Source organism: Montipora capricornis, chromosome 9, assembly GCF_036669925.1.
Source record: "Montipora capricornis isolate CH-2021 chromosome 9, ASM3666992v2, whole genome shotgun sequence".
Lineage (NCBI taxonomy): Eukaryota > Metazoa > Cnidaria > Anthozoa > Scleractinia > Acroporidae > Montipora > Montipora capricornis.
In genome coordinates, this window is record NC_090891.1 from 8,554,096 (window position 1) to 8,571,595 (window position 17,500).

The 17,500-nt window shown below is 38.5% G+C and overlaps 1 protein-coding gene across 1 annotated transcript in view; it reads right to left on the bottom strand.

Annotated features, from left to right (window-relative positions):
- Positions 1-13,265, bottom strand: part of LOC138016015 (zinc metalloproteinase nas-15-like) — a 17,717-nt gene extending 4,452 nt beyond the window's left edge. The window contains exons 1-5 of the mRNA XM_068863177.1: positions 13,205-13,265; positions 8,998-9,171; positions 8,413-8,536; positions 4,495-4,586; positions 2,244-2,327 (exon numbers count right to left, since the gene is read on the bottom strand). Of these exons, the coding sequence (XP_068719278.1) occupies positions 2,244-2,327; positions 4,495-4,586; positions 8,413-8,536; positions 8,998-9,171; positions 13,205-13,265 (535 nt within the window). The remainder of the gene's footprint in view (positions 1-2,243; positions 2,328-4,494; positions 4,587-8,412; positions 8,537-8,997; positions 9,172-13,204) is intronic.
- Positions 13,266-17,500: the final 4,235 nt, after the last annotated feature.

The window sequence follows — 17,500 nt, forward strand, 5'->3', positions numbered from 1 at the left end:
ACTTGAATGAGTAAGTTGTAAACTCATAACCGTGAAGGGAACCTCTCTCCTACAAAAGTAACTTTAAGCTTAATTAAAGAAATATAGTTTTTAATAAAATGTGTAACTAAAGTGTTCGAAGATATTGTTTGAATTTTAATTTTTACTTGCAAATTTCTCAGGCGCTGCCATCTTGAATACCTGGAATGTGATATGTTACTCTAGGGTATCAACGAGGAAACCTTAACACTCCACAGTTATTCAAGAAGTCGGCGCTGAGGAACTTATGAGTGAAATGAGCGATTCTGAAATTTATTATTTTTTGGTAAAAAAGCTTCTTTTGAAAAAAATATTCGAACAAAGTTGCAAAAATTATTTATTACGGCTTCAAGTTATCCTTTTGTGGGAGTGGAGATTCCCTGTGACAACACTTGTTCGCCGAAACTTGAGATTTCTTTTTCCATTTCCGTTATTAGCCTTTCCTTTTTGAAGCTCAGTTTACCTAATTAATATCGATTTCACTGTAATGCATGAATGAATCTTTATTCATGCTCTATCGCATCAAAGAGAACATACCGTTAGCTGAACGTTTACCTCAGCTCATGCCAAGGCTTTGAACTGTTTGCGCAAATGACGAATCAGAGTGGTAAGAGCACACACAAGAGGTCTCTGTGGTTGGTTAGAACTTAAGCGCAAGTAAAAAGGTCAGTACAAGGCTATCTGAGGGTTACCTGCGGCCTGAGTCAAAATTGAATCACATTGCCATTTTTGATCGACGTCCTTACTCTAAGTTGTTTTTGTAACATTCGACTCAGTATTAACTAATTTTTTTTTCAACGTAATACACAGACATAATCATCATGATACGATTTCATTCCATAAAACCTTTAAAAGAATAAAATTGTGTCGCTCTTATCATGAACTAGTTTTACATTTGTTCTTTCTATTTTCGTCATCGTCGCCATTGTATTACATTTTCTATGTACTCACAAGCTTACCGCAGGAAATTTTCTTCGAGCATACAGTCTTGTCTCGTATATCGCTACTTTGCCAATTGAGTTTGATGGCAATATGGTGGCCACGAGAATAGACCAATTTCGACACACCGAAAAAGGCATCATCTCGAGGCTCTGGGAAATAAACTCATACAAATTCTTATATTTATTCCCCAGAGCCTCGAGATGAAGCCTTCTGTTTCGGACTGAACTATATATCGAAATTGGTCTATTCCCGATCGACCACGAATCCTTGTGGGACAATAATTGACGCTGATCAGCGGACAACGTTCTTTAGCGATGCTAGCGTTAATAGTCAAACTAAGATATTAAAATTAAAAGAAGATGACGAGAAGAACAAATGATCATCAGGGTTCCACCGATGGGATCACCTGTATACTGAATAGTGACCCCGACCACTGAAGAGTATCATCTGTGAAGTCTAAGTGTAAGTAAATATGTACCCTGCTAGCAGAGGTTTCTTTTGATCCTTCGTCTGTTTATGGCTGCTTTTTACTTTCCCAGCAAGAAAAATGTCTGCCACGAAATCTTTTCTTTTTCTGTTTGAAGGTATGCTATTTGGTCACTCCCAATTTTTTAAATGTTAAAAGCAAGTCACTTCTTATCATGACGATCAAATGATAAACTTATCCTCGGACTGTGTAGTTAAACGGACGACTGTTTTACTTGACTGCCGTGTGGTAAGTCGTCACGCCAGATATTCGCATTATAACACGTTTAAACTGCCTATGGAGCCGGCAATTCGTAAATCTTGGGGTACTGAATCATTTCTGTTAACACAAAAGCTTGGTTTCGTGTCATCAGTGTTTGGCTCAGTCAATTACAGAGAAATGGTTGGAATTAAGTTAATCGGTTCTCGAGTAACGATAGTGAACGCCCCAAAAGAAATCGATTCAGGGCTGATGTTTTTCTCTCAGGGAAAGAAAATAATAGCAGTAAACACATCTGTAGAGAGACAAGCACTGAAGACGACAGTACCGAAATATAAATGCCTCCGCTAGCATGGCAGCCAGTGCAAGAGGAATTTATGGGAATCTTTGTTGGTTTAAACGGCAATTACAATAAGAGAACTACCTTGAAAATGAAGCTATTAAAGGACAGAAGCGCTGATGAGCCCAACCATCCTTGCATGGTCATCCTTTGTAAATGAGCCTGCGTTCTTTAGCAGCTTTGCACAAAGATTATTTAGCACATCAATGTTTTAGAGATGACGTTCGCTAAAAATAATACTTTTTTTTCGAAACTTACGTTCTTCAATGTTTTGCCAGAGGATCGTAACGTATTTATCCCTGTCAGGGCGGGACTGTTCATGGTAGAATCCGAGGGCATGACCTTGTGAAAAAAGTATGACAAGTATGACTGCATAAGCCTATTTGTGGATATGATGGAAAGATAAATTTTGGGATTAAAAGGGAAGAATTTGTTAATGTTAGTCAAGGTTTATAAATAAACCGAAGGCTGCGCCTCGAGCATCTCTTACGCTACCTTCGTGCTCTCCCAACTATCCGCGTGCATCCCGAATTGGATGGACGCTCGCTAGGTATTGTCCATTCCTTAAATGGTCTATTGGTAAGCAGGTTTTGAGCACCTCAAAGAGCTTGCTAGCATATATGGTAAACAGCAGCGGCCCTAAACAGGACCCCTGCAGTACTCCATGAGATAATTCAGTGCTATCAGAGTATGCGCCATCTACGATAACATGTTGCGAACGATCCGACAGATATGACTTAAACCAGATTAGCGCAGAATCAGTAATTCCAAATGATGTGTCAAGTCTCTGTAGTAAGATATTGTGGTCTACTGTGTCGAATGCTGCGCTTAAGTCATGCGGGACTAATAATGTAACATGTCCACGATTCATGTTATGGAAGATGTCATTTACAACTTTTAAAAGTGCCGTTTTCGTGTTGTGTTGTGTTGTAGTAGGGGATATAAATCATTCCCAGCCAGCTGACTATGTAATTGGTCAAAAACTGCTTTCTCTGTTACTTTTGATAGAAACTGCAGATTGCTTACGGGCCTTAGATTCTTATAAGCCGTACCAAGACCGCGTTTTTTGAAAAGAGGCTTGACGAGGGCGTCCTTCCACGCTTCAGGGAAAAAAACCTGTGATGGTGAACAATTAACGATGGTGATAATAATAGGTAGCAATTGGTCAAGACAGTCTACAACCAATTGGGTTGGCATTGGGTCTAAATTACATGATTTTTTTGGCGGATTTCTTCTAATTATGATTGCACTACTATCACCTTCAGACAACAGCTTAAATGATCGTAAAGTTTTTGGCACATTCTTCTTTAGGGTCTGGCGGTACTTCATGCAAATCTGATGAAATAGCATATTTGGATTCTATTTCGTTTCGAATGTCATCAATCTTCTTCACAAAGAAGCTTGAAAGAACGTATTTCTACTCCACACGTATAAGAGGTGCATCTTCCGATTGGAAGATTATACTTTTATCAAACGGTCACGCAAGAAACCGTTGACCGGATGACTCAACTAGTTAAGAATCGTGCGGAAGGTCGCGGGTTCCAACCCCGGCGGCGGACAAACTGGCGAGCAAGTGCTGCCTTTTTAATGCCCCGTTTGACTTTCACGGCCTTTGCTGTTAATAACTTGGGGTGTTAATGAACCCATACACTGTTCGCGAGTTCTTCTGCTGTGTGACTCTCACAAACTGGGTTGTGAAACTCAAATAAGCTGAACCAAACAACACCATGGCAAGAGCACAAAATAATAAGCCAAGTTGTGGAGAAAGACGAAAAGGATGGATTGAGGGGTGTCCAAATTCTAAAAAGTCAAGCTCATCCCTATGCGCCAGTAGACAATTCTCGTCTCTCCGTCCAAGGAAAGCAGGGAAACTTCAAAACAATTCAGTCAATTAATCAATTTCCCCCTTTGAGAGGGGTACATGGTTTGGTGTTAACAACAAGTGTTTTGGAGAATTTGCAGGTTATCGGACGCGTTATTGACTACTGAAACACTAGTCCCAAAGCATTTATTGTCTTTGTCACCGACGAAATGATCGCAAATGTGTCAAACGCATGCATGAATCGATCTCAACTAGTCACCAATATTGAAAAAAATAGTATCAAAATAACTGTCCTCTTAGTAGCTTCGTATCAAATATCTGAATCTCGGAGTTTCATGAAAGATACACGGATCTGGTAATGTTGTTTTTAGCCACTTCTTTCTACTACTAATCGATTTCTTTGCATGCATTCAATATGACTCGTTATATGTATGATTTCGCATTGCTTCACGAAAGGTTAAAATCAGACGGGTAGATAAGAAATTCTGAATTATAAAAATAAATCTAAAATCTAATAGATTGCAAAAGGGGGGAAAAGGAAGAAAGAAAAAGGAAGAAAAAAAATGACAAGAGTATGGTGGCGAATGGGCGCACTTGGTCCTTGACCTCTTTAATCAAAGGGTAGAATATGTCAAAAGGTTACCCTCGCATTTGCCTTTATTAGTCTCAGGTTACAATAACACTCACCAATTTCATGAGCCACGATACCCTTGTACCAGCACCCCCGCGCGAGATTGATATTCTGGCTACGACCAATTCGTCCAACGTGCGATGAACAGCTGAGAGAAGTTGAAACAGAAGAGCTCGTGAGAAGGAACTTTAGTTTAATGTTCTAGCGCTGGAGTACTAATACGAGACACTGTAAATCGAAATTCACAAATTAACGGAAATCAAATCAAATGTTGGTTTTTGAGGAGAGGTGAAAACCGGAAAACCCGGAGAAAAACCTCAAGAGATTATAGTAAACTAAAATGAACAAACTCAACACTTTAAAGATCGCCGCCTGTCTAGTAACTATTAAAACCGATGCGAATGACAATTACAATTAAGTGCTCTACACACAACGGGAAGCTCTCGAAAACGACGGATACCTGCGAATCCCTTAAGGAAAAACAAATAGGTGCACCCTACTAGCACAGCCTTTCTTTTGCTTGCTCGATTTTGGCGTTCTCGAGAAAGACTCGGCATGAATCGAATAAGATGTTTATTGAGTATGTGCTGCATGTTGCCAGGTTTTTCACGGTACTGGGCGGTCAATTATAATAATCGGTTTTGTTACTAAACGGATGCTCGCACTGGAAAAACCAGTTTGACGACAGAAAGCAAGATTGACTAGTTCAGAAGTTCGTGCTGCGGTTGATGCGATTCAGGCAGAGCCTCCTTTTCTCCTCTTTTCTCCTCTGTATTGACCTCGCGCTAACGATCTTCAGTAAAGAAAACGACAAAAGGAGGCTCTGTTCGCATGGCGAAATAGGTGTTGAAGAAACTATATTTATCTTTGCATTTAGCATAATTCGACAAAACCATTACTACGTTCGTGCGAAAGAAATGCATAATTGAAACGAAAGAAAGAACTGATCCTCGCACTTATCCGAAGAATTTAAGCAATTGTCATGGGTTCGAGTTCCGTTGAGGCCGCCTGAATTTTTAAGGTGTCTGTAAGAGACAATTGCATAAATTGTCCGGATAAGTGCGATAATCACCTGGCTTGTGTTTCTGGCCGACATAACGCACGCTGTGATTGGCTAAGACCAGCTAAGCGCTAGGGCATTATTCTCCCGTAATGCCCACGGGCCGATTATGGATTATGCAAATTACTTTTTCTTCTTTAGAACCGTTCTGTTAGCCATATAATAAACAACAGAAAAATCTCAAACCTCGTCCTGGCTGTATTGACCTCGATACGGCAAGGCCTCAGTTTGAGATTTTGCTATAATGACCTCACTCTCGGTTATTAAGTATTTATTATTGTCATTATTATTATTATTATTATTATTATTATTATTATTATTATTATTGTTGTTGTTATTATTATTATAATACACAGTTTAGATGGTAAATACTACAGCTAAGTTACCATAATAGTCGAATAGTACGTGTAATTTGTGCATGTAAGTACCGAAGAATTTTACGATTTAAGCAGACTTCCGAACAAGAGATAGTAAGCTTTCGCTCTGCTGCAAGCAGTGACAGATATTCTTCCTCTTGAGACTTGAGCTCTTGGAGTGCAATTAGCCAAAAAGACCTGACTTGGACAATTTGATTTGTAATTCTTAGAAAGACGACGACATTTTTTTCGATGTTACGAACATCATTGTCAGTTACAAAGTGTTTGAAAAACCCTAACGACTATATGATAGCATCTAAGGGAAACATGCATGATTAACTATGATGAAGTGACAGAAAATTGATAACATATTTGAGTGAGTTACAGAGTGTTTGAAAGAATAAAAACCGTTGGAACTGTTACAACAAGGTGAAGCATGCATAATTAACTGAGATCAAACGGGAAAAACCAAACAAAACAAACAAACAAACAAGTGGAGAAAAATAAAGCCTAAGGCTAAAGCTGCTTTTCCCAGTTAATATGCTTACCCTCCTTAAGGTAATTCCTAAGTACTGCATTGCGCATCCCTACTGCTGACGATTTCGCGTCATAAGCGTGCGCATATGAGCACGTGCGCGCACAAAACGTAAGAGATTTCCCTCAAACTAAGCCCGATAGCGAAATAAATGCTCCTTTTCTCTCAAACGAACTCGGTGACCCCCGATTATTTTTCAGGTATTTGCTAAGAACAGTCTAATAAAGAACATATTTGAAAAAAAAAAAGTTTGATAGATAAGTTTTGATAGATAAGTTCGTAAATTCGACGGTGCTACACCGTGTAAGCATTTATACACGGTAAGTAACATGCTCTGTACTCTCCGTTGTTCCAATGTGGCCAAATGTAGTTTACATAGCAACTCTTCATAAGTACTAGATTGATAGTCTAATGTACCTGTAGGGTTAGTGAAAATAAAAGGTTTCGATTTGTCCGTGTTGTGATGTTTCCGGTTGCTGTTAAATCATTTTCTTTGCTTTCTTCTATAGAAAAATTCATTGCCTAACTAATGAATTATACGGTAAATTTTACGCTAAAAACCGAAATCGCATAAATCACGAAGCGATGAGTAAAATTCGGTTTTTCGAGTGAAATTTACTTTAGAATTCATCAGTTTGGCAATGAATGTTTCTTGAACATGAGTTTTAAAAGAAAATATGCACACCCTCGGCGAGCAAATGGCAAAGGAAAAAAGCCATTTCAGAGTCAACTGTCAATAGCCAGCGAATAAGAATCACGCTAAAATTAGAAGCCATAAAAAAAAACATTTTTAGTTCTTAGGTCAAAGATTTCCCTCAAACTAAGCCCGATAGCGAAATAAATGCTCCTTTTCTCTCAAACGAACTCGGTGACCCCCGATTATTTTTCAGGTATTTGCTAAGAACAGTCTAATAAAGAACATATTTGAAAAAAAAAAAGTTTGATAGAAAAACATGAATTTTTTTGGAAAACATTTCCGTATACTGAGTGTATTTTGGCCAACCAAAATAACCACCAAGGAATTGTCCCAAAACGTGCACTATTCCCACAACCAGGCAATAAAAAACGGCGTAAATGAAGCAATACTGCTTATGTGAATAAAAGAAACTTTATTTTCAAAATAAAATTTTGTGTCTTTCAAGTAACCAAGACTAATTCTGTATGAAGGTGATTCGAATTTTTAGCGCGCAACCAGTAAAAATACCCCATTTTAAGAGCCTGCTAACGTGTAAACAAGCACGGTGACCCATTTTTTTGTTGCATTTTTTTAATGTTCATATCATCAATGTTAATTATGCCAAGTTTACCAAAAAAGTTTGATAGTAGAACAATTTCAAGGGAATTGCCTTAAGTTTAAGTCCAAATTTAGTGGAGACAGAATCAAGGATTTCGAAACAATGCGCAGAACTCGTTTTTGTCATTGAACTCGCTAGCATTGATCTTGGGAGCTTTGTGCACATGAAGATCCAGAGCTTTCACGCTCTTAGCGTGAGCACTCCCATTTACTGTTGAAGCTGTTCTTTGTTGGTACAATGTTTCGGAGCTAGTGATCATTATCAAACCAATATTGTTGCAGGAGATCATGATAATATGCCCGTATAGCATTTTATCGCAACGGCACACTTTTGGTGCAGTTAGGAAACAGACAATCAACATAATATGTATGACTGCTTCCTGTACCTCAGCACACAATCTAAGGCAAATGTTACACTCTTCATATTGTGCTTTTGGTACAGGTAAGTTGGCAACAGCTCTTGCCTAATGTATGCATTGCAGATCACATGTAGGATTTTCTGTCATTGGTGCCATACTGCAGAAATTTTGCCTTCCTAGCAATGTTAAATCTGGCAAAAGATTTTACGACGGATTTCAGACCCAATGCTTTCTTTAGTCCTTAAACGTTCTTACTAGCCAGAATCTTCGATATTTATTCCTTGATAAGTATTTAGTCTCTTTCCCAAACGCTCTAGACCTTTGCGTCCCATGTTTTCAGCAAATTAAATACATGAGCTTGACCACTCACCCTTTGCCTATGCGAAAGATTGCATATGCTGCTTCATTTGTTCTTGGCTTAAAACGAATGCAAGTTTTGCTGGTCCATTCCTGCATCCCAGCTTTGATGGCATTCATTGCCCTAGAATTTATCACTTGAAAGATAAAAGACAAAACGTGATTTATATGATCGTTTATCGTGTTATTTAAATTTGATGTTTCTTCAAGCTGGTGAAATTGATGGAAACATGATGTCGTTGTCAAAGTCCGACTTGCCCAGTGAAAAAAAAAACAGAGACAATAAGCGCTTTTAAAGGCTGGTCGACAACAAGTTAAACCTATTTCCTGAAACTGGTATGGCAATCCTTTTGCAGTGTAAAAAAAAAGATACTGACTCAACAATACAAATCCGGAGGGAATTGAAGCTTTGCATTTCTGATTTCCACCCGCTCAAAAAGGCGTCGTGAATCTACTGTTTAGGTTTCTATCGAATCACCTTAGCACAGTTAGAACTCATGTCAATATGTCATCTAATGAACAACTGAAATTAACAAAAAATACAGTTACAAATCGCAACGATATGATACTTCCTAAAAATCAAACGCTACAAACGTACACAGAGTAGAGTCTATTACGTAAGCCATAACTCCTTTTGGCCACCGCTTGTTCTTTATCGAAGCTCTTCCAAAGGGAGCATCCATATCAAGGCCTAATTCGGCTGCCATACGTTGTTGAGCGGTAAGAATCATGTCACCTTCGTACAGATCTGGATCGTGGATACCTTCATTTTCTAAAATTGAAAAAAAAAATCAAAGATTGAATGAATAATTCTTTTCAATGGTGCCTTGGGGATATACTCGGAAAAGTCCTAATGCCCCTCACTAATTTTTTATTGATTAAAACATGGTGAGAGATGTCATGTTCAAGTAAAGCTATGATCCTCGCACTTATGGACGCAATTTTAGTAATTGCGTAGAGAAGCCTGAAAATGTCAGGACTTCAACAGGGTTTGAAGCGGTGACCTCCTGATACCGGTGGGACGGTTTGTTGCCTTGCCGTATTTTGCCGATTCTTGTTCCAAGCCAACCTGGCGTGTTTCAATGAAATACATCAAAATGTGATTGTGGCATTCCCTACGAGAGTTTCAGGACAATGTAGGCGAGCAAAAACAGTTTTCAGACATTAACATTCTTGATAGAAAAACTGCCAATTTGAGGAAAGTTCAAACGCACGGTTCAAGATTAAGTTTTCGGTCAATACCTCATTAGCACTTTTACAATTGATTATATGTGCACATGTTAAATTTTATCTTTCAACTTGAAAATGACTGTTGAAAGGTCGAAACGTCGTTTTTTAGCGTTAACTTTTTTAGTAGCAATTATCTCGCTTAACAAAATAAAAACGATAGACCCGATGTAAAACCACGCATACAAAACGCTCGACAATTATAGCTAAGATCGGACGGCACGGTCTTTTTTTCTTGGCCTGGTAAATCTTAGCAAATGAATTGTCTCAACATTTGTATATAACGACCTGTTAGCTGAGACCTACTCCTCTTTTTCGTAATCATCCCTTTTTTAAAACATGCGGACTGTGACATTCAACTTTAAATCTTTTCGTTTTTCTTCACATTGCCACGGCAGTGAGCAAACCGTTAAGAAGATAACGAGTTACAAAGTCAATCGTTCACCGTGCACACTCGTTCAGTTCAGTTTGTTTTCCCAAGTTAGGCAACTTGTGAATAAAAAATGTTCCGTACAAAGCGATTTGTATACTGTAATTTATTTATTGCCTAGATAACGATAATTAAACATACACTCCAAATAAATATTCTTTTTAATCCCTGATACCATAAGATTACAAGCAGAACAGCAAAAAAATCAAGACTGATCTAGTCTTGATCTAAATGACCGTAAGTAATAAAATAACAAATACATACATACATAAACTTTATTTCTATTCGGATTGTAAATAGCACTACAATAATAATTATTGTGTTAGTATCTCCGAATACAATTAAATATAAAATAAGAAAACTAAGTACATAAAATAGGAAAACTAAGTACATAAATATATAAGTATAAAGACAAAATAACTACTTACTAAAACAATGCTTGTCTATTTATTCTTGAATTGTTTTTAAGTTTATGTTTAAACAAAGATGGGGTATCAGCCTTCCTAGCAGTTCCATGCATTGGGGGCCCGATAACGGAAAGCGTGAAGACCAAATGTTGTTGTTCTAACAGCGGGCGGTTTCAGTTAGGCATAACCTCTAAGAAGCTAAGAGCCAGCCTCACGCACCTGTAGATAAGTTCGTAAATTCGACGGTGCTACACCGTGTAAGCATTTATACACGGTAAGTAACATGCTCTGTACTCTCCGTTGTTCCAATGTGGCCAAATGTAGTTTACATAGCAACTCTTCATAAGTACTAGATTGATAGTCTAATGTACCTGTAGGGTTAGTGAAAATGAAAGGTTTCGATTTGTCCGTGTTGTGATGTTTCCGGTTGCTGTTAAATCATTTTCTTTGCTTTCTTCTATAGAAAAATTCATTGCCTAACTAATGAATTATACGGTAAATTTTACGCTAAAAACCGAAATCGCATGAATCACGAAGCGATGAGTAAAATTCGGTTTTTCGAGTGAAATTTACTTTGGAATTCATCAGTTTGGCAATGAATTTTTCTTGAACATGAGTTTTAAAAGAAAATATGCACACCCTCGGCGAGCAAATGGCAAAGGAAAAAAGCCATTTCAGAGTCAACTGTCAATAGCCAGCGAATAAGAATCACGCTAAAATTAGAAGCCATAAAAAAAAACATTTTTAGTTCTTAGGTCAAAGATGAGTTTTCTAAACTGAGTACTTTATTCCGCTTTATCTCTGAAAACGAGATCAATCACATTTTGATGTATTTCATTGAAACACGCCACATTGGCTTGGAACAAGAATCGGCAAAATACGGCAAGGCAACCAAGAAAGGACGAACTTCAAACAAGCTCCGCTCCAACGATTAAATAATGTTTAGGTGCTTTAAACAAACTTCTGAAAAAACAAGCTAGTGAGATTTCCCCTTAATTTTACGAGAACCCATTGCGATTAGTTGTTTATAACATGATAAGGGCAAAACTGTCTTGTCAATGTCGAGGCACAACGAAAACCAGTTGGGCAAACGGATCATAAAAGCACTTGTTCGCTCGCATTTTTGAGCAAAACAAACAAACAAACAAATCAACATTTTCTCTATGTCCAAAAGAGTGAAGATAATTGTTATTTAATTCCAGTTGAAAATAAAAATTCGATTTTCATTCCTGAACGAAGGAAGAACCGATTAAACCACCTTTTAAAAATACGCATCCACTTGAAAGAACGCATCCACAAAAATAACGGTTTAGTGCCCAAGGAAAGCATTTGTGGAGTAACTCTCCCTCTCCTTTCGTTTCTGTTCTAAGCATAGGTCCTCCAAGCATCGTGTAACCTTATCAGAGCTTATAAAGATATTCCAAAAATTACAAAGAAAAAAGCAAATTAAAAATAAACACGCAGCTTTAAGTTTGTATCCCTCCGATGTTTGACTTGAATAACTGCGTAGCCACCAGTGTGGACCACAGCTATCAAACTGGATTGAAACCAGCGAAAAATGCAGAAATAAAACATCTTCCAAACCGTTTCCCACCTGAACTCGAAAAGCGTTGACTGTGTAAGAAATGTAGTTGATGTAGAATGGCCGTGTAGCCGCGTCGAGCCACAGAAAGCGCGCGAAAAATGAAGCCTCTCTTATGTTTAGGTGAGTTAACCTGGATTGAGCCTGTAATCCAATCGAAAACCAGTACCTCGTCAGCGATCAACTTTAAAAAAGCAGCTGACCTCGGGGAGGTCAGCATCTATTCAAGAAGGAGTTTGGTGAAGGTACAAAAACATGAGAGAGTTCACGATTTGCGCGTTTGCCTGCTAAGTCAAACGACTGCTATTTCAGATATCTCATAATAATACACTTAAAAGAAGGTAGGCTCGATTTCCGCCGCTCACTCGAGTTCGGGTATCCTCCCCGAGAAGAGACGGCTGGACGCGTGAGCGATAGATTGTGTCTGTGACGTAATTTCAAAATATAATTTATGCGAAGTCAATAGTTGCGGGGAAATAGCATTAGACATCCCAAAAACACTGATTTTAAGAAAACAGAAATTACATAACAATGCTTAAAACGTCTGTGCGAAGTTTCCAGATGATACGAGCTTGAGTTTGTGGTTAAATGATCAGAATGATCAATGTGAGTTTGAATTCAACCGGCGAATCATCAAAAAAATCTTCGGCGGCTTCAGCTCTCGGTCGACCTCATCGGCCCCCTCGTTTTGCCACCAATAAACTCAGCAGTACTTTCAATTGATCTTGAGGAATCTTACTTGCTCTTACATTATCGAAGTATGAGGAGAAAATTGCAATAGAAATGGATTTGAAAGCCGTATTTTGACCTTGGCGCCAACTGAAAAATCAGTGAAGTTTTCGAACTCAGGCCGTAGAAAACGACACAGTTCCCATTCTCCAGCTTCTCGAACACTTTTCGTTGTCGCAATCTTGGATGTTTCCTACCTTAAATGCACCGTAAACCTCGAAGAGGCCGGGTCAAAGAATACCTTCGCAGCCAAAACATATAAATTTATGCCAGACGGATTTGTGCAGGCGAGTTTCTGATTGGCGGAGATTAACAATGGCTCACCTCACGCGTCCAGCCGAGATTTCGGGAGTGAGCGCTGGCTCATTTCCCGAAACAGCGGCTGGTAATCGAGCCTAAAAAGAAGGCCGAAAAGTGGAAACTGTTTTACCTTCAGGATTTTTGGACACAGCAAGTCCAACGCATAGAACAAACGTGAAGAGCCACCTCATGATACTCAGTGGATCTTCAAGAGCGATATAACGACAGGGAAAAAACATTTATAGAAAACTTTACTGTCAGCTGTACAGTTGAGTAATCATCCATTATATCATCTGTCAACAATTCTAGTCGTTGATGCAACTGAATAAGCATTATTAAGGTGAAGAAAATACCTTTTGAATTTATTTGTTGATGATGCCGCCTGAAATTTCGCTCATTGACACAGCATTTAAGTTCTTCAAACAAGTAACTCTTGAGAAAATAGCGAGAAGGTGAGGCGGGGTAGAGATGACTGGTTCAAATTGTGGAAAACAAAAGCAAGCAATTCAATTTTAGTGAATGGCTGATGGTGCCATTTAAGTCAAAACTAATTACTTTGTTCGAGGGAACAAAGTATAGGATTCGGCTCTGTCGGAAACTAGTTTTTGTGTTTTCGTTGCTCGCAATATCCAGTTATCGTATGGTTGAGAGGTCAGCGGCCAAAGCAAAGATGGCCGTGTGTTATTTAGCTCCGTAGAGTTAGCATTTAATTTTTATGTATTTCTATTTTTTTCTTAGTATCCACGTAATTAAGAATTGTTATCCAACTATCAGGGCAAGCAATGAGGTTAACTATCTTTTGCCCCTTTTCTCGATCTCTTTTTCTCTTCCTTCATTTATTTTAATTCCACAATTCTACGAGAATAAAACGTGAACTCTTGTCGTAATTACATAATTTTATATTTCTCCCGGAATGGCGAGAAAAAAGTATTAAATATATTCAAATACCATTGTAGAGACTCGTAAAGCATCTGCTTACTGATTGGAATCTATGCCGTTAATAGTTTTAAATGCGAACAACTAAATTCTACGATGGTTAGGGCCCCGAGGGGGGGACTCCCATATGAAACAGACGGGGATGCTCGTCGTCTCGCTTAGGGGTGTAAATTTTGGATTTTGGTCTCGCTTAGGGTGTTCCGGGCAAAGCGCCAATACATTATGCCACCAAGGTCTCGTTTAGGGTTCCGCGAAGTAACACAGAATCACGCGAAGAGAAACAGAAGTCAAATTTCCTTTTAAATTTTCTTTTTAGATAAAAGCATTCGATAATTATGCCTTTTTATCATTAAAACTCATTGCGTGTCGTATTTTTGTGTTTTTAAACGGTCTCTTTTAGGGGTCAAAATTTGCTTAAGCCACACCTAGATTGGTCTCCTTTAGGGGTTAAATTCAAAATTTCCGACGAGCATCCCCGTCTGTTTCATATGGGAGTCCATATGAAACACATTTTAGCGTTCGTGACATTCTTACCTAGTTTAACAATTTAAATGTTAGTAATATATCCATGGTAATCTTGTATTTTTATTCAAACTTGAAAATGACCTCGGAGAGGTCACTTCCGGCTTATTTTTATCAGAAAATGGTCAGTCTATTATCATTTAAACGTCAGTCGCTCTCTGGACTTCAACGTTAGATGTAGATGACTTATTAGAGCTAACGGGCCATGCCGTTGATTGGTCGATTTTTTTGTATGGTCGTGCCTCTTGTTGAACACAAAATTTCAATGGCTATAAAGTGTCGTACTGCCTATTGTTTTCTGTGCTAAATCTACTGTTATCTTTGTTCGTCAGTTCTATTCTTCTTTTGGTCAATCCTGAAGCCCGTTCAATGGGGTACGACACGACCTCCGATTTTTGCCTTACTCTCTAGCAAGCCCAGGGCCAACCTTGCTAAAACAGACACCGTGAGCAAATCACATGAAACATTTTTTGTACTAAAAAAACTTCATGTATTAAGCGTGTTCCATTGAGAAAAAATGTGAGACCTTCCCTTGAAACAGAGAAGGAGTCCGTATGAAGTGGGTGTCGACTCCATTTAAAATTGAGCTGTAAATGACGATTACAGTTCTAATTTAGATGCTAATTTAGTCTAGAGGAGATTAAACTCAAACATTTGGTCTATGCTTGCTTCGGAAGGTGTTTAACCGAATTATGGTTTACACAACTGTTCAGTGTTGCTAATGGGTTCTGCGCCTCTCTAATTTCTTTTTTCCAAACCAAACCATTTTGTTTGATATTTTAGACGCCTGTTCACATGACATGTTGGCCGAAAAGATTTCGCCTCTCTTACTGTTTACTTTAAGAAACAGCTACGCCAATTTTAAGCAATTGAATACATAGAGATTACATACTTTATAGAAAATGAGACGTGCGGATTTCTATTCACGAGTTGCAAAACTTGGGAAAACGAACGAGTGAACGCAGCGAACAAGTGAGTTTTCCAAAGTTCTGCAATGAGGGAATAAAAATCCGTGAAAAGCACTTTCTATGTTGTAGGTGTTTATAATATACATCTAACAAGAATGAATTATACACTTGGAATCACTATTGTCAAGTTTCCCGATGCCATAAGCTTACATGAAGAACAGCAAAAAGTTAAAGACATCTAAATGGCGAGAATAATAAAAAAAACAAATCCGGTCCAGCAACAAGTAAACAAAGAATCACTTCCCATTCAAAACAACCGAAAAAATACGGATGACTTCGCGAATACAATGTGTGAAATCATTTCGCCGAATCACTGTCATATTTTATGCAATCATGGAGCTTCGCGCTGCTTAGGCTCGATTACCAGCCGCTGTTTGGGAACCCAAGCCCGCGCTCCTCCCCGACGTCACGGCTGGACCCATGAGCGAGCCATTGTTGATCGTCACCAATCAAATGCTCTCCTGCTCAGGCTGCAAAAATTAGCATAAGGAATATTTTGCTTCCACTAATCAACCGGACACTGAAGCTAGGTGATACATGGGCGCGTTGGCCAGCCAAGCCGCCGTGCAGTTTATTAAAATTGGAATAGGTACAAAAATATTAATACATCAATTCTAAAATAAAGAGAAAAGCAATGCACCAGAGCCGGACACGAAAACCCCTTAAAAAAAAAACAGCAGGTGGAAAAAAGCAGGGAACGTGTACCCCTGACCTGACCAAGGCAGTGGTGCGACCCTTGGGGTTCTAGGGAATTCTAATTGAAAGACACTACTTGCAATGTAAATTAACGCTATCATATACCGCCTAACAAAGGCATTAAACACTAATTCAGCTCGAAAGGACAAAAAACCAAACAGGACTTGTGCACGCGGCGAATGCTAACCGTAGAATACCTCACTCGCTAAACGATCGCCAAATACAAACCACGATCACGTGGAACTCCAAGCGCCTGCCGCTCACAAACAGGCCTCTGCTACATTACGGCAAAATATCAATTTATACTAATCAGGATTATCACAAATTACATTTTCTCGGAGCCAATGTCAATATGACGGATGCGGTCATGTTTTGGAGCGTTTTAAACTGGAAAGCCTCATGACTTGCACTTTCTTGCATAGGAAAAAAAACTCTCCTATCTGGAAGGGCAAGGAGAGACTTGATTTCAGCAAAAGTAGGCATAAGTCCATCATGTCCTTCAACCACAATCATTCCGGGCTGGTACTTTGTCCCATAGATAGTCACCCACTTAACCCTAGACAAAGAAATCAGTAAGTTGTATTAGTGATCTATGTAAAACCCATGTGTTTATGTAGGCTTTCATGGTAATAAAAGAAAAACAGAAACAATAATAAGTAAGTATTAATATAATTGTTTTTCAAAGGTGCTTCTTGGTCAGTCAGCAACAGACAAAACAAGAGGCTACAGGTAGCCTACACTTTGCTCAAAGGATTTTTAGCCGATTTCCTTTAAAGTTCACAGTATTTCCTTGTGTGTTTTTTTATGGTACAGTGTCTTGGTCAATATCCAGTTTTTCGCCCATTTCCTTTAAAGTTCACAGTATTTCCGTGTGTGTTTTTTTATGGTACAGTGTCTTGGTCAATATCCAGTTTTTAGCCCATTTCCTTTAAAGTTCACAGTACTTCCGTTTGTGTTTTTTTATGGTACAGTGTCTTGGTCAATATCCAGTTTTGATTCTGTAATCCGCAGTCCAAAGTCCTCATTTCATGAGCAAATGATAGGGTTAAGTACGATTGTAGAACAAGCATTGACTCCAATCAAAACCAGTAAACAGATGCTTTATAAGTTTCTACGATGGCACTTAATTTTCTTAACAATACCAGACAAAGACACAAGTCAGGTAAAATTACTAAAACCAATCTTAAATTTGTATTAATTTACCCTGAAAAGATAACATTGTCATCATCTCGACCCATGTTGTTCTGGATCATCAATTTCTGGTTTGCTGTTAAATCTGCCTGATGTACAACTTTCCCTAAAAT